The sequence below is a fragment of the Parambassis ranga genome, chromosome 4 (assembly GCF_900634625.1).
Source record: "Parambassis ranga chromosome 4, fParRan2.1, whole genome shotgun sequence".
Lineage (NCBI taxonomy): Eukaryota > Metazoa > Chordata > Actinopteri > Ambassidae > Parambassis > Parambassis ranga.
This window is the reverse complement of record NC_041025.1, coordinates 7,374,505-7,397,241: the sequence shown is the minus strand read 5'-3', so window position 1 is coordinate 7,397,241 and position 22,737 is coordinate 7,374,505. Positions and strand designations below refer to the sequence as shown.

The window sequence follows — 22,737 nt, the reverse complement described above, 5'->3', positions numbered from 1 at the left end:
TTATTTTCTTGCCACACATGTCTTAGCTGATTTTGGTGTGTAGTTACCTTCAGTAGGTCTTTCCAAAATGTGTCTTGACAGGCTTGACCTTTTCAGACCTCCTTGCAGACACTGCTTGTGCATCAGTGGTGTACCATGTCTCTCAGCTTCCTGCAGCTGTTGCTGTGCAGTCATAAGGTCGTTATGCTTCACCCCTTTGCCCAGCAGACAAAACATGGGTTCTTATCTTCTTTAGTCAGCTTCTTAAAACTCGCCTGTGGCTGCTGAGTTTGCATACTCAGAAAAAAACATATAATATCTGATCTGCATTATAAGAGCCATGAAGTTAATGAAGTTGTGATGTGTTTAATGTTTATAAACAGGCCATTAAGTTTTGTTGTGACTTTAATTAGCTCCCATTAGCAATATAATGATATTGAATGAATATAATGATGATGGATTATGAATAACATCTCTGGCTTAGACAATCACCTGGATGTTCAAAAGAGAGGTTTGCAGCATGATGGGAAAACGAAGAGTTTAAATGCAGTACATTAAATTTCCAACAGGTGGCACTGATGATTCCAGCTGTGTCACTGTGACAAAGTGTGGCATCTGTAATATACATAACTAAAACAAGAGAGAGGGTGATGTTGATTCTGCAGACCTCTTCAGATTCTGCACCACTGTCCGTCCAAACACACACTGCTGCTGCAGCTTGTTTAAGTCTTCATTTGCCTTGTTGTTGCTGAACTTGAGGATGCAGTAAGTTTTTTTTCATCTCCTGATTCTAGAATGCAGGTCAGACTGCAGGTGTCCCAGCACCACCACCTCCAGCCATTACGTCTTGAAAGTCTTTTGCAGTCAAACAGGGGTTTCAGTTTGCCTCTCTAGTAATCATATGAGCAGTCTTCAAGACCTCTGCTTAGGCGTCACCATTCCTGTCTGCTGCTATTTCATACTTATTTTACATTCCCAAAAACAGCTCATTCAGTTCTCTGCATGTTCTAACCTATTAGATTTCCTCCTGTGTGGGCATCAACTGTCTGTTTTCTTTAATCAGACTGCACATGACTGCAGAGGTCTGAGAACTTGGTACCTCAGACCTGAATTCAGGCCTTCTTCTGTAGGCCATCTGAATGGTGGTGGTGTCCAGATCTCTGTTGCTGAGCCACAGGTCAGTAAAAACAATGATGCAGCAGTCTCCAGACTGCGAATGTGTGAGTCAGATGTCAAGGGAACAGACAGCAGGTTCTTTGCATGGGCATCTTTGTACCCCATAGTTCCCTGTCCACCCTTTACAGCATCCCTTCATCTGTGTTTACATCAGGCTACACCAAGAACAGGTGTCCTGGTACTTGTCACTGGCAAAGATAGCGTAACTTACTGAACAGATCTTCATAGAGTTGTTAGATCATTGCTGTATTACACACAAACATCGATTGCTCCAGTATTTTTTATTCTTTTCTTGCTGGAATAGAGGCTGCGTTCGGTCACCATGTAGTGGTATTAGGAAAGTGTATTATATGACTAAAAGAAGATAGACAAAAGATATCTCAGCAGCACATGTCAGCTATTGTACATGTGATGTCAGTATTCAGGGGCTTTAAATGACACTACAACAGACCTCAGACCTTCACCTCATGCTCATACTGCCTATGATCTGCTGTAGTGGGATCCATCCCAGACTTCTTGATATAAAGCTGCAGTCTGAGTTAGACACTCGGCTGGCTCTTGAAAAGCTACCCTTTATCCTATTGCATAAAAGTTTTGCTGCAATTTGAAGAAGAAATGTAAAATGATCAAACTGTTAATCTGTATAATATGTAATCTGTAATCTGTGTTAATGTATTTGTCTGCTTTATGTAATCTGCTCTGTAGAAATGTTGGTATAGACAACCACATAGGATGTTTTGCAGATGCATAATACACCACACGCCTGCTTCTCATCATTAGTTTATCTATTTTTTCATCTCATGTTGTAGGTTTAAACAGCTTTTATATAAAGTGGTCTGATTTCCGTTTCCTTTTCTACTTCCGGCATGGCCTTGGGTAGCAGCCTGCCAGAGAAGCTCCACGCAGCAGGTATTGAATATATTTGAGTTATTTTTTACTTTATATGTTATAAACGGGCCTGTCCAGGGTGTACCCCGCCTCTCACCCCTAGATACATGGGATAGGCTCCATCCCCCCGTGACCCTGCATAAAGTGGGTTCAGATAATGGATGGATGTTTGAAGTTTTTTCTAATCTTATCTTATTTTAGAGATTTCTGTTATATGCTTATGTTATAAGCAGGTGTATGTTTAACTTGGAATCAATTAATACAGTTTTTTTAACACTTTCGGGAGCCTGAACTGTGAAGTCAATAAACAAGATGCAGCCACACATGTGCTGACAGCAGCATTGGTTTTGTGGTACAGACTGATTTATCTTTTGGTCATCTTGCTTTACCAAAGCGAAAGTATAGGCACCAGAAAACAGACTCACCACAGGTAATAATGTCAATATTGTAAATGCAGTACTGTTATTGACTGAAGGTACTTCATTACATTCCACACGCATACGCTACCTTGTTCTGCATTGTCTGAATGAATGGAGACTGAAACACGTCGTGCACACTGTGACAGAATCCTTGAGTTGAGGCTGAAGCACAAGTTTGTTGTAATGAGACAAAAAGAAAGCACAACCTCTTCCATACATATCAGCCTTCACACATACAAGACCCTCTTTCTATTCACACAGGAAGGAAATACGTCAAACCCACCACAGTTCTGTCCCCCCCATGTGTGCCCAGCCCGTACATCTTCTCACCATCCACTGTGCTTGTGGTGTACAGAATGAGTCGAACAAGGGTGTTAAACTGAAAAAAAGTGCTGCAAAAAAGCATGTGCATTTGCACTGTGGTCTCCGCTCTAATCCATTTACGAAGGTGCACCAGAAAACACTATACACAAAGTTAACCAAAATGCAGAAAGTTGTATAGTGCTGCTGAACCTCAGTGGAATATATGGAAATGAAGCTCAGAATCAGGAGCAGATATGAGTTGGTGTCTTTATGCAAATACTTTCCAGTGGTCATGATCAAAACTCCTGTAGGTGTTCTTCATCATGACAGAGACTACTCAACACTTTCAGAAGTCACTATCATTTATTAATGTTTCTCCAACACTTAAATTATCTTTATGTAACACCATTTCTCTTTCATAAGCACACAGACATGTCAGGATCACACCAAAATAAATATTCAAATCATGCTACAACTTAATCAGCACCTTAGTGTTAACTGGCTCTGTCATCATCAATAAAATGCACAACATTTGGTTCTGCATATGTGTACTTTGCTTCATGTCATTACCTCTCAAATGTTAAGCTGTTTAATGTGAGATGTGCAACATCTCTCCCTGAGCTGTAACCTGACAGAGCCTGTCATATTCTCCTCTGTGCTTCATATATATCTTAGAAATTACATTCATTGTATCATCTGGGTAAAGTGATGAGTTTCTGCCTAATGCAACCTGAGCATTCCTCTACTGATACACAAAGGCAAACACCAGAAACTCTTCAGATCTTGTAAAGACCAAAGAAGTTTCCATAATGTGAGTGACTGAGAAACTTTGGGTGCGACACATTTACAAAAACTTTGTCATATTTTTTCAGCTGATGGACGGAACCAAGAAAATTCTCTGTGGTCCAGGGGTGTCCCAACTTCTGAGTGCAGAAACCCACCCTATGGGCCTTCATCAGGGTCAAAGGTGAGGAGTGTCCAGATCTCCTCACAAACACAATGTGATCAAATGAAGAGGTGGCAGAGCAATCATTAAAGATCAACTCCACTCGTGAATAAATGTGGTAGAGTCCAGTCTCGTTGACCTGGAGAGAACCATCCTCAATCCGGTAAGCCACTCCTCCAGAGGTGAAGGCCTGTCCTGTCTTTGGTTCCCATCTCAAAGTCTGGTGGAATATTTCTTTTTCAATGCGTCCTGTTGGAGAAAAGTCAGAATGTTACCAAATAGGTGAATGGCCAAAACAGAATGAAGCTCAAATGAATAAAAACAAAAGTTACCTATCACGTGTGCTGCAGGTCTGTCAGCTCTCTCTTTTCCATTTGACTCAGGTTGATAGAGACCTGAACCGACATGCAGTAGAGTCACATCAATTCTTAACCTTTATTAGGAATTCATTGTGTGAGGTTTTTAACGATGGAGACCTACCTATTTGCTTCTGGGGCGCATTAAACTCTGCCTCAGACTCAACCTTCAGTGAGACAAGAGACAGCTCTAAATACCACATCAAACAGATTCATGAGACTAAATGCTCTCTGAGAGCTCAGACCGTGAGAGGATTTCCTGTCTTGCTGGACTGGTGACCACAAGATGGAACAAATGTCCTTGGTTAGCATTTTTAAATGTCACAGCAGCACCAAGATGCTAAGTTTAACTTTTTAAATTATCAGTGAATGAATTATTTAACTTTCCAACTCTGCATAAATGTTTCCATTTCTCCCACCTGTCACCCCCTCCCCACACAAAGGTAACAGAAATCACACCTTCTCTCATTTGTTGCAACTCTACAGTAAAATCAACGACATTATCCAGTTATTATTTTACTGCTTCTTCACTTTTTATCATTTTTTAACAGATTTCTGTCACAATCATATTATTCAATCATTAGCAGCACAACTTATTTCTCCCCCTCTTGCATTATCAGTGTGACTCCTTACCTGTGGCATGCTCCTCAGCTCTGCCTGTATGTTCATTATCTGGTAGGCTTCAAACCCCAGGGCTGCAAACACAAGCAGGAACAGAAACAGCACGATCAAGGCCAGACTGGGGCTGATTCCCATGCAACCCCGACTCTTCCCACGACTCCTCATCCTCTCTTGGGCAGGTGGGAAGGACCAGCAGGGAACGAGGTTTGGAGGCTGGGCAGAGTGCTGTGGACCTCCATCTACAAGAAACACCTGTGGAAGCGGATAGCTCTGGTCACGGCTCATGGTGCAGGTCCTACTGTCAGACGAACTCTGTGCATCTATCTCCCCTGCATGAAGGAGGTGTGCACTTATCTGAACACCCTTGTCTTAAAAAAATCAGGCCTCAGCTGTCAAGATATTCACCACCCACAAATCTCCTCCCACACATGCACTAAAGTGTATGTTAAACATGCACCAGCTAAACACACCATACTTTCTGCAGATCGCTTCTGGCTGCAACTTTACACCAACAGAACTTTATTTAGCTTTATTACTCATTTTGGTTTAAATGTGCTTCAACATAAAGTTGTGCATCTTGCATAAAGAGACACAGAGGCGGGAGGAAGACGAGGTTCCAGCTGACCCTATACCTCACTAACCACCAAAGCCATCATCAGAAAGACACCTTTTCAAAGATTTCCACGAAAGGAAAGAAGAACTTACACAATCAGCTGCTGGGCATTTTACCAGTAACAGGCCTTGTTTCTCAACCTTTTAACATTGCAACATTTGTTTGTGGTCATTTCATGTGTGCCACAGTCCCTTTTCAAATCTGAACCAACAAGAGTCTTCACACTAAACCTCAACATTTTTTTCTTTATGATTCAAGCCACTGAAAAATGTGTATTATATTACTTTCATGTTTGTCTAAATGAAGCAGAGTCTGTTAGTAAACAGTGATACAGCAGTTTCAGTAGCACACAGCGTATTCTTGGTGGGAAGATCCTCCTGCCACATGAAAAAGACATCTGCCTTTGCACTGGCTTTCATGCTGGCTGCTTGTGAAAAGTTGGTTGCGTGAGACACAGCAATACCTTACAGAGGTAAAAAAATTAACCCCAACCAATACCTCAGACATGAGCTTACAGGAAAGCTGAATGCACATGCCGCTTTCCTCTCCACTCAGTAATGCCACTGTGGTCTCGCTGACACTTTTTGGGTTTGTTTCCTAAGATACAGAGCAATTGCACTCCTACTTCAGTGTTGTTGCAACAGTTTCTATAACCCATCAGTTGATCATGAAACATTATAATTGGTGTGTGCTGTTCAGTGAGGTTTTAGTGGTTTTTGATAATAATTCCAGATTCACAGAAAAAACTGTGTTGCAGTAAAGAGGGCTGCTGCAGTGCAGTCCCACTCTGGTCTACATTACACTGCCTTATTATAATCTACTCATACATTTAGGTAACCAAGAAATGTTTAAAGTAGGTTTAATCTCTGGTTTTGGTTGTGTCCATTGTTGCAAGGTTTCATTTCTCCAGGCTCCTGCAGAGACAAAGGAAAACCCATTTTCGGTGCGGTGTGCAGTTCTATCTAAAAGGGCGATTACGTCAGATGTAACCATAAACTGCTCGGGCTGTCTGCACTTCAAGCTGATGTGTCTGTTTCCCAGAAGTGTCATGCTGAAAGCAGTCCTCACAGCAGCAGCAGCAGCAGCACAGCGGGTTAGGTGGGAGGGTGGTGTTTTGGGGTCTAACACCAGCCTGTGTTCACTGCTGCTGCTCCAGTTAATACAACCAGACTCAAATGAACCGCTGAATCAGCAAGTATCTTTATCAATTACCTTGAGTTTCTCACTCAGTCGTCCTCTCGTCAGTTGCATAATGGAGCCACTTGTGGTTGTGATGACTGATTGCATAAGTGGTATAATACCTGAACATGACAATGAATTTCTCAACCTGAAATGTACGACATTACTCAGGGGTTTTTGGACTATTTTCCTTTGACGGGTTTCGGGAGTTTGAATTTGATTCAACTTTTATTTGTAATGTCTTTGTATAAATGTACAGCAGGCATATTAAACCAGTTATTGATGGTCCTTTAGAACTGTGCAAAAATCTGTCACATAATGACATTGTACCTACTTGACAACATGTAGGTCTGACCTGGATCAGCCAATGATTTACTATGCAATATTCATAAAGGCTAATCATCCTGAAGTCCCTGGTAAAATTTGCTGTACTGTTTAACAAAGACAGACATTTCTTTGTACAATACTATCTGCCTTCTGTCTTCACTGTATGCATTTGGGCCTCCTATTACGTCTCACCTCATTCATAAATAGTCCACTGACACCCCGGCACATTGCCTATCTGAGTCTGAGCCTGGACTAGTTTCTTTGCTGTTAAATTGTCTCATTTCAAATTCTTCTGGTGAAGTCTGTTTAAAGTGTTCAATGAACACATGACATGGCTTGTTTAAATTTTATTGTAATGTAGAATAGAAAATCTAAAACTATCATGTGTCACTGTCTTCATCAGAAGAGGAGTAACATTCTAGTCCCAGGACATGACTGCTCCTTTTCTCTATTGATTTCTCTTCAATTGTCTCTGATACTGTCTCTTCCACTGTACCTTTTTGTTCCACAGCAGGATGTTTCAGTGCTCTAGCATTATCGTCTTTGTCATGGACCTGCAAGGAGGATGTTTGCTTGCGTGTATAATTATTCAGATTTGGCAGGCCTGCCTGCAGCACTCTGGCAAGGCTCTGTGTTGAAGAGGACGTGAGCAGAACTGACGGTCCTCTGAATGCAGCAGCAGCCACTGCCAGTCGTGTATGGTCAAAGGAGAGGGGCTGGTCCTGGGCTGCACAGACCACCTCTGAAGTTTCTGAGACTGTGTTGGTAGGGAGAAGGTTTTCCGAAAAGTCGAGAGCTCCTTCAGTGGTTGAGGTTTTGTAGCATGATGTTTGACTTCTGTTTTGACTGCTACCATCTTGGGACTCAGAGTGCCGAGCAATTTTAACTGTAAATGACATGGAACACACAAAAGGTAAAGTCAACTATACATTTGACATATGTTTTATACTGTCCTGCCATGTTTTCACATGGATTGTCCTAAACTTACTCATACCATACCTTACCTACCTAAACTCATAGATAAATTATTCTTAGAGAGTAACACTATTCTAAGAGAATCAAACAAAGAAGCCATCTTCACACCACATCTAGAATCTGTAAATCAACTACAAAATAAAATGTTAGATTTTAGTTGTAACCAAATCACTGACCCATGCCTGATGAATCTTGTGTGTCTGCTCTCCTTTTGCAGTACGCTCGAGGAGTCCATGGCTTGTGTGTACATGAAGGGTCGAGAACTCTGAGTTTTGTGATGAATCTTTTGTACTCTTTTTCTAAAGTCTCGATGTGCAGCTGGAATTCAGCAATCTTCCTCTCAGGGTAATGAGAAAGCTGGGATTGCTAGAGAAAAGACAAAGAAGTAAGGAATTCAACCAAACACTAACAATAGAGCAGGAGCCACTGCAACTTCCTCACTACTAACTCACCTGTAGATAATACTCTATTTCATTCATGATGCTGGGGATCCACTTTTTCACAGAAGAAGCTGAATTCAGAGTAGACTGTGGAAGATAGAGTTGCCTGAGACATGCAGTAAAATTAATCGTGTGTAAGTTGTAAGATAGTTTACAGCTTCAGCTATACCAGTTTAGGTCGACGTTCATGGACATCCTTGAGGCGTCCCTCTATAAGGAAAATATTGAGAAAACCTCTCAGATAGCGTTTTGAGCATATTTGCTATTGCAGTATTCGGATAATCACATTGCGCTTACAAAGGAGATTATAATGCACAGTTGGCAAAATATTTACTCAAATAGGACCCGACTAGCATCAGGCGTATGTTAGCACTGCTAAAGCTAACAGTAGCCTAAGCTTGCTGAGCTAATTGTCGGGCGAGTGTGTTTCCGTCTCTCGGTGCTCACCCTCTCTTTCTTTCTCAAGCCAGAGGCGGTTCAGCCTCCCCTGTTGTTTTTCCTCATTTCTCGCCATTCCACATTCATTCGGAGAGTCTGCAGAGTCTGCAGACAAGAACGGAGACTCAGGCAAAACAATGTCACGTGACGCAGAATATGCAGTCACACGGCAACATAATCTCGCGAGAGCAGTGAACAGTGTGCGTCTACTAAGACGCAGACATACAAGTTTGAGACATAGTTATTGGCTCTTCGATGAAAATGTCATTTTTTAATAAATAATAATAAAAAATAGAGAAAAGGAATTTTCAAACATACCTGTTTTCGTTTTAGTAAATTTACATTATTTTACCTGGTACACAGAGACACTAAATTATTTCCCAAAACAATAACAAAGTCAAAATGAATAACCCCCTATAATAGTCAGTATTGTATCATTTTTAGTTAAACTCCTCTAGCTTTGATAGTAATGGTCTTTAATTCACTCCTTAGATTTTCAGTCAGCAGTCGTTGCTTTGTGCAGGGCTCTAAATAATCTTCACTTGATGGTTTGGGTCATTGTTATCTTGGAAGAGAAAACAATGACAAAGACCCATTTTTGCTGGGGATCACTTTATGTTCAGATAGTCTTCCCATGATTCCTTTTCGCTCTGACAAGATTCCAGTTCCAGGCGAACTGAAGCATCTCCACATCATTGTACTGGCTCTACCATGTTTTACTGTGCAAACTGTGTTCTTTGGGTTATACACTTTCTTTTTCCAGACAAGGGCAACATGTCTGTGAAGAAGAGCTCCAGTTTTGTTTCATCTGATCAAATGACACGCATCCAGTATGTGTAATTTGTCTCCAGGTAGACTCCAGCATACTTCAGTCTGGCTTGGAGGTGTTTTCTTTGCAGAAGTGGTCTGCAGCCTTGCAGTGCACTACTGTGAAGGACTGTTTTTTTATTACATCCTACCTCTGCCATTCTTGTTCTGCACTGTTTGAACGTATTCATAATACCTCTATTAAACACCTATAATTATCAAGAAGAATTGCTGCTGTGTGGAAACAATTACGGCAAAAATCCTTTTGCTACCCTTTTAGTTCCATGTGGTTTTGATATTGCTGTCTTGTCATTTTTTTCCTTAATGTTGATTGAAGAAATCGTTTTTTTCCACGGTATAATGATTCATTGCACTTTTTATAATGGGATATTTCACTGGAAACAGATCACTGAAGCTAAATTTCACAATGACTCACTACAAACTCAAGCAAAACACACTGTGAACTCAACTTCAGTCTCATATTAGATGTGTTCAGTCCCTGAGGTGATGAGGTAACCAAAATTTCAACCAAAACATTGCGCAGCTGGTATGAGGTTCTTCTTATGAAAGCTTTCAGACATTTGGGCATTTTTTGCTTAAATTTGCTGAAGTGGTCAGCCCTACAAAATCTAAAATTTATTTCTCCTTTACTGTAGGCCAGATATGTTTCACAGCTATTGAAGTGTAAACATATCACAAGAAGCATGATGAGCTTGCAGCTATAATGATGGTGTTTTAAGCTAACATCACCAATATAATGTAATCAGACTGACAAACATTATGGTGTTTAACAGCTTTAATGTTTCCCTGAAACTTTACTGGACAAACTAAGATATGCTTCAGTGTAGGCACAATAATGGATCAATGACCTGAAATCATCTTATTTGAATGAAGTATATAGGAGCAGTTCCAGTCTGTTCCCTCCCTTTATTTGATGAGTAACATCTTTCTTTTGAGAAAAGTTGTGACGCTCTTATGTTCTGGCGTGTCTTCGCTCTCTGCCACCTGCAGAGCTGTCTTCCCAACTTTATTTGTTAACTGCAGATTCACTTTATTCTTCTGTCTTGTCCCATCTTGGCCCCAGTTTACAAGCCTCTTCACTACCTCCTGGTGTCCGCTGCGTGCAGCACAGTGCAGAGGAGTGTCTTTGTTGTGATCGGTAGCGTTGATCTTTGCCCCGGCCTCCAGGAGCAGCACTGCCACACTATCATGGCCCTTCTCAGCTGCTGCGTGAAGCGGTGTCTTCCTCCATGCATTCCTGTCTGCTGTGCCCTTGTTGTTGATTGAGTGTAGCAGAGCTGACACCACACTGGCATGTCCACTTGCTGCTGCATAGTGTAGGGGTGTGGAGCCGTCCATGTCTTTAGCTTGTTCCTGTGCTTTGTAGGACAGCAGCAAGGTCAGCACATCTACGTTCCCCTCCGTGGCAGCTAGGTGAAGGGCAGTTTTCTTTTCATTGTCGATGGTGTGTGGGTTGGCTTTGGCTGACAGCAGCAGGTCTACTACATGGCTTCCTCCGTGAAAAGCAGCTGCCCAGTGTAGGGGTGTCCTGCCCAGTCTGTCTTTGAGAGAAGGATCTGCCTTGCTATGAAGAAGCTGGATGACTACATCTGCATGACCCTGCTGACTGGCCATATGCAGAGGGGTCAGTCCATCCGGACCTACTGCATTTACCTAAGGAAATAACATACAACAGTCAGTCTTAATAAACATATTGTAACCGTCTGTAGAAGTGACATCAGCCATCATGTTACCTGTGCTCCAGCTTTTAACAACACACTCACTAACTCCGGTCTATTACCCTGAACAGCCAGGTGCAGTGCGGTTTGGGCATTTGCTCTAGTAATGTTGGGGTCCAAACCTTTGTCCAGCAGTGTCTGCACTATGGGCACACTGTCAATGTGGACAGCCAGGTGCAATGCAGTGGACATGTCGGGTAAAGTAGCATCCAGTTTGGCTTGTTTTGCTGCTAACACTCTGAAATGAAAAAAATATATTATGTATTAATATTCTGTGTTTGATTGTCTCAGTGTAAATGCATGATGGAGCCAAATGAAAACGCTTCAGTGAGGTTGAGTTTGTCACCTAAAGACTTCTGTGTGTCCCAGCTCAGCTGACAAAAGGAGAGGAGTGTATCCTTGTTTGTTGTGGGTGTTAACATCTGCTCCACTGTCTATCAGTGCAGTCACCACTGCATCATGGTTCTGTCTGACAGCTGAGAAGAGAGCAGAGTCCAGGGCTTCTTTGCACAGAAATCCTCCAGCATCAGCTGTGGTTTGAACAAAATTTACAGTGAGCTCTGATCAGACAGAAGTTGTTGATGTTAAAGACAATTTAAGCAATTTAAAAAGAAATAGTCTTACCAAGCAGAAGCTGGAGAATTGTGTCTTGATGGAGCTTTGTGGCTTCATGTATCACCTCATAATCAACTTTAGCTCCTGCCTTTAGAAGCACAGAGGCTGTTTTCTCATTGTTCCTATGTACAGCATTAAACAGAGCTGTTTTTTTATGGTTGTTTACAGCATCAACTGCAGCTCCACTCTGTAAAAGCAGTTCAGCCAGCCTCCAGTTATCTTCCGTGGCTGCCATGTGGAGAAATGTGTCCAGTGTGTGGCTCTCAGACTGCTTTGCCTCCACCTCCACCAGGGCTTTTACAGAATTCAGGTGCTCATTTTCTGCTGCCAGGTGAATGGGAGTTTTGCCCTGCAAATCTACATTGTGGATGGGTGCACCAGCCTTAGCAAGAGCCCTCACTATCTCAGTGTGACCCCTGCTGGCTGCTCTGTGAAGAGCAGTGTGGCCGATGTTATCCTGCAGGTCCAGTCTGGCTCCTCTATGGATTAAACGTTCAATGATGGACAAATGGCCATGCTCTGCAGCTACATGCAAAAGAGTCTCATTGGAGGGATTCATCGTGTTGATATTGATGTCCTCTAACAGCTCCTCCAGTAACAGTAGCTCCCCATTTGTAGCAAGCTCGTGAATGAGGTTTTCTGATTTACTTTGTGCGGATTTATCCAATAATTTTTCCTGTAGCAGGATTCTTGTTTCCTTCTTTTTACCGCTTGACTTCTTTGGTTTTTTGATGGCAGGTGACAGGTGAGTCTTCTTAGTTACAATTTGAGCTCCCATGTTATTCACCACTTCCTGGTCCCTTTCCAACAAATACCCAATTAGCTGTCTACTTGTGTCTTGAATATGTTCGCTCACACTTCCTACATATGTCTTGATTCGCTGATAAAGGTCCGGTTCTGCTAACATAAGACATGGATGGAAGAATTTCCGGCATGCTCTTTCACCTCTGGCCTCCAGGATGTCCAGGACTCTGGAGTTTTGGTCTTTGCGGCTCCTGATAGTCAAGATGATGGATCTCTTTGCAGCTGTCATGGCTCCCTCTGTGATGAGTAGTTCCAGCAGTTCCTCGGTATGTGATATCCCATAAACCAGATCCCTTCTCTTGGCTCGGATCACATCCACTGCATATGGGTTCATGTAGTTGGAGGTCACATGAGGATCAAACCCCTTGAGTATATTAAACATTTTCGATAAATGTTTTCTTTTCAAGCCGTCTTGTTGTTGTGGTTCTTGCTCTGTGTGTGTTTGTGTTTTAAATCACATTGCTAGGTGAAATACCTGGCAACTAAACACAGACAAAAGCTGTTCACAAACAGCTAGGGCTGGCTTAACCTGCTCTTTGTGACATCATGCTATCAAATAACACTGTTAGTCTCTGAATATTTTCAACACCTCTCTCTCACTCACCACCATTACACAAAACTAGGCTCCAGGTTGATGGTGACCTTCACCGTTATTACATGCAGCCATAGTCATACCTTATTATTACTTGAAACATCCAAGGTTCAACCTTGTGTTTGTGTGTGAGTATGTGTGTGAGAAAGGCCATAAAAACATCCTGTTTCAGTTGGTGCTGAGCCAAAATGCCCCACAGGACATAATGTGAAGTAGAAAAAGTTGGACAGAAAGTTATTACTGTCAGAGATCAAACACCGAGTGACCACAAAAATAGAAAGTGAAAGCAAATCAAAAGATCATAGCAACAAAAACACAACAGGTGATGCTGAGACTTTACCAAACATTCAGTGAAATAGGAAATATTTGTGTTGCCTTGCCATTTGTGTTATTTCTGTTATTAGGTATATATTTATACAAAGATTCTGCATTTCACCTTATTATTATCAATATATAATAATTTTAGGATAACTAAAGCAAAGTTTAATGTGAACTGAGTGTACATACTTCAGTTCCTCAGAATTATAAAAGTTTACTCCTAAATATTAAAGCATATCCACTAATATCCTGCCATTTTATAGTCCCCCTTATTTTAAACACACAGCACGTTTTACCGGCGTTTAAATCTTTTTATTGATTTGTCCTTGGGGAAATAAATCCAGTCTCTCCATTGGTCAGGTTCTCAGGGATCACCGTATTATGCAGTGAGGAGATTACAGACTCACTTCCCGTAATCCACGCCTCCTCCGTGGTGACGTACATCTTCCGAGTCTTCCCTATCCTAATATGGAAGGGGAGCGCGCCACTTTCCGGAATGATGTCACGTGGCTCCAAGTTTCAGAAATCAGAATTCTCATAAATAATAAACACAGATATATATTTAGACACCAGACTAACCGGAACTGTCATACGCTGTTTATCTTTTTAGTTTAATGTGTGGGTAAATGTTTCAATGTGGTAAGATTTGTTAAAGATTCACATTACCCTAATAGACTGATAATAGTCCTAATAAAATAACAATATAGGTTACCTTTGAATTGAATGCATTTATGTGTAAAGTGAAAAAATAACCCTCGTGGATTTATGTAAGAATAAGCAACTAATAAATGAATGAAAAGAAGAAAATGTAAAAAACAAACAACACCAACAAAAAAAACACCAACTAGTAGCTGTACTCTGTACCAAAGCATCAACGATAAAGTTCTGTCAAAGGGGCGAAATGGCAGATTTTGTTTTAGCAGGAAGCTGCAGCAGGACTATGAAGACTTTGAGAAAGCAGCCACGCAGCTCAGATTCTGAGCTGGTCTGCGTCGCCCTCTAGTGGCTCATTGTAAGCAGCGCACACTGGTGACTTGTATTGAAGACTCAACACTTCCCGTAAGTCCCATACCTGGTCTGTGGTCTGTCCCACATGCACATGTCTTCTGAGCAAGATGGGGCTTATAATGTTTGCTGAGTTTTCTCAAGTCACTCTGTCGCTCTAATTTCACATGTTTGGAGCCTTTAATATAAATAGGAGATGGGCCAGATAAAATACATTTTAATCTCGTAACTCGAGATCTGTTTTGTGAATAAACCTTTTCAGAATCTGAAAATAGTAATTTTGCTACAACAACAGTAGGAAGCAGCTTTGAGTCTCGTGTTTAGTTTTTGTAAAACACATCCCTTTGTTTGTTCCTTTCTTTACACAGTGTTGACAGCTTTCTGAAAGTGCACTATAAGTAAAAATATAATGCGAGAGCATCATAATCAGACACTATATATATACAATGAACACATACACAAACAAAACACTGTGGTACCTTCACATTTTGTTGCATTAAAAAGTGTTTGCACAACAGGATCTGGGACTTTATTTGTTCTGACATGCTGGGACTTTCTGTATTTACAACAGGGGAAGATGCAATCTTGAATAACTGCATGGTGTAATAGAATGGACAAAGGCTGCCCTGTTATTATAGCTAACAAATCAGTGATATGTTACATATCTTCAGTTGTAAATAGTAGCTCACTTTGAGATGTTACAGCTATGGAGTTCTAGTGCTGTGTGTTTTGGAAGTTTCTGCAAAGTATCTCTATATATACTGCTCTAGTGAACCTGTGTGTGCTGAGACATTAGGTGGAGATCAAACTCCACAATCCCCAATTTGGAGAATCAAGGCCTCCATCAGTAGTGAGTGAGCCTGGTCTGTCAGCTGAAACACAATCACTTAGGCTGGATCAATACCCGCGCTAATGGAATTTTACCTTGAGGTACTCAGAACTAGCAGCTCTTGCAACATGTTGCAACATGTTTTATTGTTTGAGTTCCTGACATGGCACACCCACTTTCTTGCTGTCACATTTTTATGAAAACACAGAGGCAATGTTGCTTCATTTTATGTGGTTTATTTTCTTAAATATTGATTAGTTTCTGAAGTGCTCAGAAAACAAACAAATAAAAAATTATACAGTATTCTTATTACAAATGGTAAACATAAGTACTCCAAGTTGATCTTATATACATATAACAATGAGTGAAACCCCATTAAACAACTTTAGAAAAAAACAAGTTGAAGCTTTTCTAACTTAACTTCTTACAATAAGAAAAAGGGTACTTTGTACTGTAACTCAGAAGTCAGGCAGCATTTGTTACAACTTTTCAGCCGTTTATAGAGTTGACCAACACACCCAAATTTGAGGCCTTTTTATGGCTACAGCAAGAAAAGTCTCTATTGCAGGTTTTTGAGTCCTCTAATACTGAACTTCTCCGTTGATGGTCATGACAAGGTCCATGCAGAGCTGGGTGTAAATCAAGAAAAACTTCAGTCCTGTCCAGTTCTGTCAAAACAGCACGAAACAGAAACAGAAAGGTATCCTGCTTGTTGCCATGCCCCTCTGGTTCATGGCTACTGTCACTGTCCCGAGCCCACCTCAAGGACGCGCCCCCGGGGTGCGCGTGGCACTCACGAACTTTAGTGCGGCCCCCGGTCCTGCCAGTGTCGCGCCACATCGTCCCAAATCCCGTCATGATTTCGGGAGACACAGCCACTCACTATCACAGGAAGCGTCCGTTTCTTTCAACTACAGTCTTTTCTCTCTCCGCCGCCGCTGGCACGCCTCAGAAGGTCTGCAGCTGCTGCGTTAACATGAGCTGGCACCCACTGTTAACGTGGTTCATCACCTTCTGCTTCAGCTGGGCCACCTGCTCGCGCAACATGTTGGCGGTGGAGGCGAGCTCGGAGTTCTGGGACTTGAGGTTCTTCACTTTGTCCTCCAGCCTTGAGATCCGCTCCAGCTTCCTCTTCCGGCATTTGGAGGCAGCGATGCGGTTCCTCATCCGCTTCCTCTCGGCCTTGATGCGCTCCTGGCTCTCCATGTCGATTGGAGAGAGCGGAGGGGTCTCTCCCGGCATCTCTGGCACCGTTTGGGGCTCCTCTTTGAGCGCCGTGAGACGAGGGAGCTGGGCGGAGGGGGGCTGTCCATAGATGGGAAGCTGAGGCGGAGCAGCAGGGAAGGACATAGTCGGGGCTGAGGTGGTGTAATTTGGTGCCGACACGGTGCTGATGGCCGGGTTGAAAGTGTTCAAGTCCTCATAAACCGGCGAGTCAGAGCGCATGGTGGCGTTGTTGCTGTAAACGGTGGCACCGGCCACGGATGAGACGGGCGGCAGGGCAGTGTTGACGCTGGTTTGAGGAGCCGAGGTGACACTCACGTTAGTTGTGGCCGGCATGTGCTGGTGGTGGAGCTCGGCCAGGGCTCGGACAAACCCCTCAGCGAAGCCCTCCTGCTCGTCGGTGACATTCTTGGGGCACAGGAACTGGGTCGGGGTCGGCGTGGTGGTGATCAGTCCGTTGCTGGACTGAATGATGAGCCGCTCAAGCTCCGGGGAGGCCAGCTTCAGCAAACCCACATCAGGGGACGTGAGGATGTCGCTGGCTTTGGCGCGGAGGTGAGGTTTCAGAGTGCCGGTCGGGTCGGAGAGGTTCAGTGTCATGTTGTGTTTCAGCGCTTTGGGGTTGCTGTATCCGTAGCCGGCGTTGTCGTGCTGGGAGAAAGCGTTGAGTGAGTCGTCATAGAAAGTAGTTTCCATCTTGGTATACATAAGAACCAAAAAAACTACAAAATCTTCTAGAAAACAACTCCTGCTCTTCCTGGTTACTGAGGAAAACACTGGTTTCCAAACGTCCTCTCTGTGCGTAAAAAACTTCCAAACTTTCAGTGCGCACTTTCTTGACAGGAATCAGGACTTACTTCTTTCATTCAGTGATGGTCGAGTGTTCAGTGTTGAGCTGTAAGAGTTCACAAAGCTTTAGCCAAAGTATCCAGACCAGTTTTGAGTCCGTGAATGAGCAGCACTGACTGTTGCTGTCACGGAGCAGCAGTGACTGTGGAGCCTCCTCCGCCTGTGTGTGTATATACTCTGAGCGGAGCAGCGTGGAGGCAAACCTTATCTGCTGCCGCTGCCTCTCTAAAAATAACCATGATGTCATGACGGGGCTCTCCCATTGGTTGGAGGGCGTGTCTCGGGGCGGGTCTTAGAGCGCAGATAAGGTACGTTGCCTAGACGACCACCCAGAAGATTCTGAGTCTCGCGGTGGATTGTGGGATGAGGTAATGCGTAAGCGCGGTGGATTGTGGGATGACGTATTGTTTTTGAATATCTGGTTACCCGCTTTACTGTCAGTGGCGGGACAGCCTGTGTTCAGGGCAGCAGCGCCACCGCTGCATGTTTCTAATGAACATTTTATTATACCTGCGATACAGACTTTATTTCTAACAGCACGTTTACTTATTACATCTTTATGTCTGCTCTTTAGTTGTTCATTTAACTTCATAAACATTTTTAAGCAGACTACAGATTTTGTGAGGGGTCTACAGTAAGACTTGTGCCTCAGTATTTTCTGCTCAGCAGCAGAACCACAGCTCCAATTTTGGTTGGAACTGTGGAAATTTGAGCATAAATGCAAACTTGGAAGTGAAATGAATAAAAAACCTTTATGTGAAAACAACTTATATATGTTTCCATGTATATGTGCACTCTCAATGGAAAGTCTTCATGTCGTTTGTGCTTCTTGGTCTGGGGATTGTTGGTCTTTGGTTGGTGGTCCCCTATAATTTGTCTTGTATGGCACACACACACCCTGTATTTAATTGTAAGTGTACTGTGTATATGCAGAGGGAGTTAAAATTTGACACCTGGGCAGGTTAATATAAACACAGACATGTTTAGAGCTCATTTATTTGCTTGCAGTTTTATTTTACTGATTCAAGGACTTCAGTCATTGAAAACATCGGATCTGCAAAGCCACATTTAACACATTTTATTTCTGCTACAAGTTGTTAAAGACAGCTCTACAGACGTCTGTTCATCCTCATAAAGAGCAAGTACCTTTCCTATTATCCGTGTCAGGGTGTGTAATTAGTGTAGTGCAGTCCATTGTCCCCTGGCCCTTGGTCAGAAATCACTGCTGGTTTAATGACAGAAGGTTAGTGGGTGTATCTTACGTGTTCCCCTCTATCCCTCCGCACTCCCACTGTCTGGGTCATCTTCTGCCCTGCCAGCTTTACTGCCCACTCTCTCCAGCACATCCAGTCTAAATATGTCCCCCATGTGTGACAAGTAAATCAGTCCCCTGGCGCTGGCTGGCTCAGAGAGGCACCTAAGGAGGATGAACCACATCATAAAACACCTCTACAGTCTGACTTTTTATGGCTGCTAATGTTGTCTTTATGTACTGTTGTATGTGTCAAACTGTAGCAATCAATAAAGTCAGATATAATCTGATGTAACTGGTTGACTTAACTGATCCTGCTGCAGTTTCTTTTATGATTTAAATACACGTCAGAATATTGCTTCGCTTTAGAGCCCTGCCTTGTAAACTCTTTCAGCTTCATTCACATTGTCATAGTTTTGTAACAGCCACTCTGGGGATGAAATAAGAGGAAGCAGAGCAAAAGCACAAGTTGTTTATATGCTTGTTTACACTCAGTGTTCCACCAGCACATTCTGAAAAATTCATGTCTTCATCTAAATTAAAGCAGCAGAAAGAATCATAGGTCGCCCAGCACCCAGCACCCACCACCTGACAGCAGGGATCGGCTTGTACGGCTTCACCCGTCATCCAAACAGACCAGCGAAGTTAAGTCAAACCATATGATGTCATTTAAAGTTATTATCTAATTTAAATTAAGCTCTTTTCAGAGTCAGATCCCATGGCAAAAGTCAGACCTTGGTAAATTCAGTTTTATACACTTTCAAAATGGTGTTTAATGCACAACCTCTAAATGTTTCAATATGACTGGAGTGCAGGATGAACTGGGTCTGCTTTTCTTCCCTGGTCGCCATGCGTAAAGTTATAAAAGGGTAACCACAGCATGGTAGTTTGCCAAAGTCATTTTCTGTTTAAGGAATGTATGGGAAAATTAGCATGGAGGAACCCTGCTGTTTAAGTGAGTATTCACGAGGGTAGGAAATCCCGCTGCTGCCTGGTTCAAGGCCTGGATGTCTGGTCAACTGTGGTCACACAGCACTCATTCAGTATTGTCCTCAAATAGCAGGCCACACAGCTGAATTCACTGTGTTAAATCAGCAGACAGTGAAATTCTTTTGTGAATAATCCTTATTATAAGAAGTATTTTGACTCTTGCCTAATTATTTGTGGTTGTAAACTGTCTTAAAAAACAAACAGCACTGTGGCCAGTAGAAGTGAAATATGACTCCAATGCTATAAGGACAAATTTGAAGTACATGTCCCATAATGTCCATCTTCCCTTTCAAGAGAGTTACACTGCAAATTAAAAGCTCATAAGAAGAACACATTACTGTATGAAATATAATGCTCTTCATAAGTAATTCATTCCCAAAGTATTAAATAAAAAGTAGCATATAGAATTTGTAATATAGGGTTAAAACCTTCACGGTCCCTCCATTTGTTTTTACTAGACATATGGCTGAGACATGTTCCTGTTCCTTCCATGTGTGCAGCACCTATTTATTTCCAAGATAACAAATAAACACATGTTGTTCCTGCTCAGCTGCATCCTGGCCTGACGTGGGACAACTGGGCCTTCTAGGTTGTCTTGTCTTTCCTCCCACCACAAGGCCCCGCTTCATGCTGAACTTTATTTTTTTTTTTATCATTACCGCTCCACCAAGCCCCACTTTCTGTTACTCCCTCCATTCTGATATCACAATCTTTCCTCTGGACTGGACCCAAACGTCCTCCTCTTGTATCCACACAGAGCTTCTCTTATCTTTCTCCTCCTCTCTCCCTAGTCCCTCTCATCTTACTCCTATCAGTGGCCGTCCAGGCAGCAGGATTTCCCCTGTGATGGAAACAGGCTGTGGCCTAATTGTATTGTTTCAGCCATCATTTTCACTAAAATCTCAGACTGCTCTCTGTGTTTGTGTTGGTATGAGCAAACTGAGAAGTACACTGGCCAAAGTGCTGTACAGGACAAAAGAAAAGCACAAATACAAAACCACAGACATATTAAGCAAAAACATTCTGTAACATCAGACTTCAGTCCCTTGAGGTTTGCAGGGTGAGTGAGGGACCGGCAGACAGACTGTTGAAGCTTTTAAAACAGAGCTCACAATGGTCTTTCCCTGTGAGAATAATTGTTGTTTCAGCTGCTCAGTGAAGGAAAAAAGCACCCAGCTGTGCAGATTCTGTGTGTCAGACTGCACTGTAAGCAAGCTCTCATACTAGCCTGTTTATTTGTATACATGTCTGGGTCTGCCTTTATTGTGTGAATGTCTGCGGGAGTTCATTTCAAGAGTACCTCACAAACTTAAAAAAAGATAGCATCCACATACTTAGTTGACTAGGCTGCAACAAGACAGCATTAAAATATCATTAATACACAGATGGACCTAACTGAAACAGAAGTAAAGTTGACCTCATAGGACTTTACTGTAAATAGGAGCGGGTAAGAAGTTGGCACAGTCATTCCTTGGTGTTAAATATCAATAAGGGATATAGGGGCAGAACTTCACTCTGGTTATGGCAAATATGTCAAAATTGATTAAAGAGCTGAATAATCAATCTGTCTACAAGTAATTAATGAATAGTTAAAACATTCAGCATGTTGATACCTTCTAATAATTCAGGATATATAAACAGATTAATCATAAAAAATAATCAGCCCGTCCTCACCAGGAAACTGTAACATGAGTACTTAGGAAATAGAACATGTATGTTTTTTCTTGACTGCATTTCTACACAGTCATGGAGGCGGGAACTTGTCCCGACGGTTGGCGACCACATGACTACAGCGTTTTTCCTTGTAAATTGTGTTTTATGTTATGAATTTGTGTTTTTAGATGATATATACCTAACACCTTACCCTGATCTGAACAGTCTAACCTTAACCATCAGTTTTTTATGCCAACTGTGAAAACAAAGCAGCTCATGGTCTCTGCAAGACTTGAACCCTGAACTCCTGAGCTACAGTCTGCCATGTTGCATGTACACCAGCCCACCTCCTTACTCAGACATTTACAGCTGTAGCAGTCCCATGATTGGATGATATTAGGCCATATGATCATATATGCATATACGATAGTGTAAATGTAACATAATGTCATATTTCAGGCAATATGCTCCTTTAGCATGAACCTAACCATGTGGCATATCTGACAGATGTATTATGAAGTTATGAAGTTTGAACCCCCTACTGTGATTTTAAGAAAATAACTTATATTATATGAGAACTGTCAACTCGTTTCTACATCAGTCCACTCAACTGTGTGGAGTGAATTTTGCCTTTAGTACAAAAACAATGACAGTCAATCATCCAATAACATGTTTTCTTCAGTTTCCTGTTAAACAGCTTGTTGTCTCACTCTTACCATTGCCTTTCAGTCATCTGTCCTGAAATATGTGTAGTTTGCACATACACACTCATCCTCAGACACACATGGACCCATCTTCACACACACACACACTTACACATTAATAAGATACTGTGGCAGCCATTTTTATAATGAAAAGGGAAAGACACAGCTAAATGACAAATGTCCCTCTTTCCCTTCAGGATTTATGGCATGGTGTAGAGGAAGGAATCATTGTGTTTGATTACTACACACACTCAGACACGCACACTGAATCTCCCTGAGTGATGTCTCTTTGTTCCGCCCTTCACAGAGTACAGAATGAGTGTTTGATGTCCGACTTTGACAGTTTTTTTTTCAGGCACCTCTTTAATTAATTTCCTCATAAAATCAACCATGAGTCCCAGCAGCCTCTCTGGCACCCTCAGCCACAAAGACTTTATTAGCTTTGACAATTAATCGTCACTAACTACCCAGACTAATCACATCTTAGATTTATTGTTCGGAATCATATAGAATATCGATTGGCTCTCCCTCATTTTGACCCTTTCAGCACATCGTAACTCACTCACAAGTGTACCATGACGTCATTGGGTGAGGGTGGGCACGAAGCAGGTTCTTTCACTTTACCTGTTTTAGGCTACACATGCTCTTTTATCATGGCCCAAGTGAAGCAGCAGCTCTAGTTAAAGGTCCCTTGGA

At 42.2% G+C, this 22,737-nt stretch overlaps 4 protein-coding genes across 5 annotated transcripts; all 4 read right to left on the bottom strand.

Annotated features, from left to right (window-relative positions):
- Positions 1–3,109: 3,109 nt before the first annotated feature.
- faslg (Fas ligand (TNF superfamily, member 6)) lies at positions 3,110–5,090 on the bottom strand. The gene is made up of 4 exons (XM_028404004.1): positions 4,701–5,090; positions 4,192–4,234; positions 4,044–4,106; positions 3,110–3,960 (listed from the first exon to the last, which is right to left on the bottom strand). Exons 1-4 carry the CDS (start codon positions 4,971–4,973, stop codon positions 3,542–3,544), a joined length of 798 nt encoding a protein of 265 aa, XP_028259805.1. The 5' UTR covers positions 4,974–5,090; the 3' UTR covers positions 3,110–3,541.
- Positions 5,091–6,612: 1,522 nt separating this feature from the next.
- LOC114434809 (uncharacterized) lies at positions 6,613–8,802 on the bottom strand. 2 transcript variants are annotated; one of them, XM_028404214.1, is made up of 5 exons: positions 8,670–8,802; positions 8,392–8,432; positions 8,235–8,309; positions 7,959–8,148; positions 6,617–7,693 (listed from the first exon to the last, which is right to left on the bottom strand). In XM_028404214.1, exons 1-5 carry the CDS (start codon positions 8,734–8,736, stop codon positions 7,188–7,190), a joined length of 879 nt encoding a protein of 292 aa, XP_028260015.1. In that variant the 5' UTR covers positions 8,737–8,802; the 3' UTR covers positions 6,617–7,187. The 2 variants fall into 2 exon arrangements, with proteins under 2 accessions (XP_028260016.1, XP_028260015.1); XM_028404215.1 differs by lacking the exon at positions 8,392–8,432 and having other exon boundaries at positions 6,613–7,693; positions 8,235–8,328; positions 8,670–8,785.
- Positions 8,803–10,394: 1,592 nt separating this feature from the next.
- On the bottom strand, positions 10,395–13,007 carry caiap (CARD- and ANK-containing Inflammasome Adaptor Protein). The gene is made up of 4 exons (XM_028403898.1): positions 11,831–13,007; positions 11,553–11,736; positions 11,222–11,444; positions 10,395–11,141 (listed from the first exon to the last, which is right to left on the bottom strand). The coding sequence occupies exons 1-4, from the start codon at positions 13,005–13,007 to the stop codon at positions 10,395–10,397; spliced, it is 2,331 nt and encodes a 776-aa protein (XP_028259699.1).
- A 2,582-nt stretch (positions 13,008–15,589) lies between these two features.
- Positions 15,590–17,633, bottom strand: jun (Jun proto-oncogene, AP-1 transcription factor subunit). The gene is made up of 2 exons (XM_028404543.1): positions 17,451–17,633; positions 15,590–17,244 (listed from the first exon to the last, which is right to left on the bottom strand). The coding sequence occupies exons 1-2, from the start codon at positions 17,457–17,459 to the stop codon at positions 16,318–16,320; spliced, it is 936 nt and encodes a 311-aa protein (XP_028260344.1). The 5' UTR covers positions 17,460–17,633; the 3' UTR covers positions 15,590–16,317.
- Positions 17,634–22,737: the final 5,104 nt, after the last annotated feature.

Excerpts from the sequence above, each read along its gene's own strand:
- faslg (XM_028404004.1), bottom strand. The coding sequence starts at position 4,973 with ATGAGCCGTGACCAGAGCTATCCGCTTCCACAGGTGTTTCTTGTAGAT. Across the intron at positions 4,235-4,700 it reads AGCTGAGGAGCATGCCACAG|GTTGAGTCTGAGGCAGAGTT; the intron begins GTAAGGAGTCAC and ends GTCTCACTGAAG. Across the intron at positions 4,107-4,191 it reads TGCGCCCCAGAAGCAAATAG|GTCTCTATCAACCTGAGTCA; the intron begins GTAGGTCTCCAT and ends ATGTCGGTTCAG.
- LOC114434809 (XM_028404214.1), bottom strand. The coding sequence starts at position 8,736 with ATGGCGAGAAATGAGGAAAAACAACAGGGGAGGCTGAACCGCCTCTGG. Across the intron at positions 8,310-8,391 it reads ATGAACGTCGACCTAAACTG|TCTACTCTGAATTCAGCTTC; the intron begins GTATAGCTGAAG and ends TATCTTCCACAG. Across the intron at positions 8,149-8,234 it reads AAATAGAGTATTATCTACAG|CAATCCCAGCTTTCTCATTA; the intron begins GTGAGTTAGTAG and ends TCTTTTCTCTAG.
- caiap (XM_028403898.1), bottom strand. The coding sequence starts at position 13,007 with ATGTTTAATATACTCAAGGGGTTTGATCCTCATGTGACCTCCAACTAC. Across the intron at positions 11,737-11,830 it reads AATTCTCCAGCTTCTGCTTG|CTGATGCTGGAGGATTTCTG; the intron begins GTAAGACTATTT and ends TTCAAACCACAG. Across the intron at positions 11,142-11,221 it reads TGTTAAAAGCTGGAGCACAG|GTAAATGCAGTAGGTCCGGA; the intron begins GTAACATGATGG and ends TTATTTCCTTAG.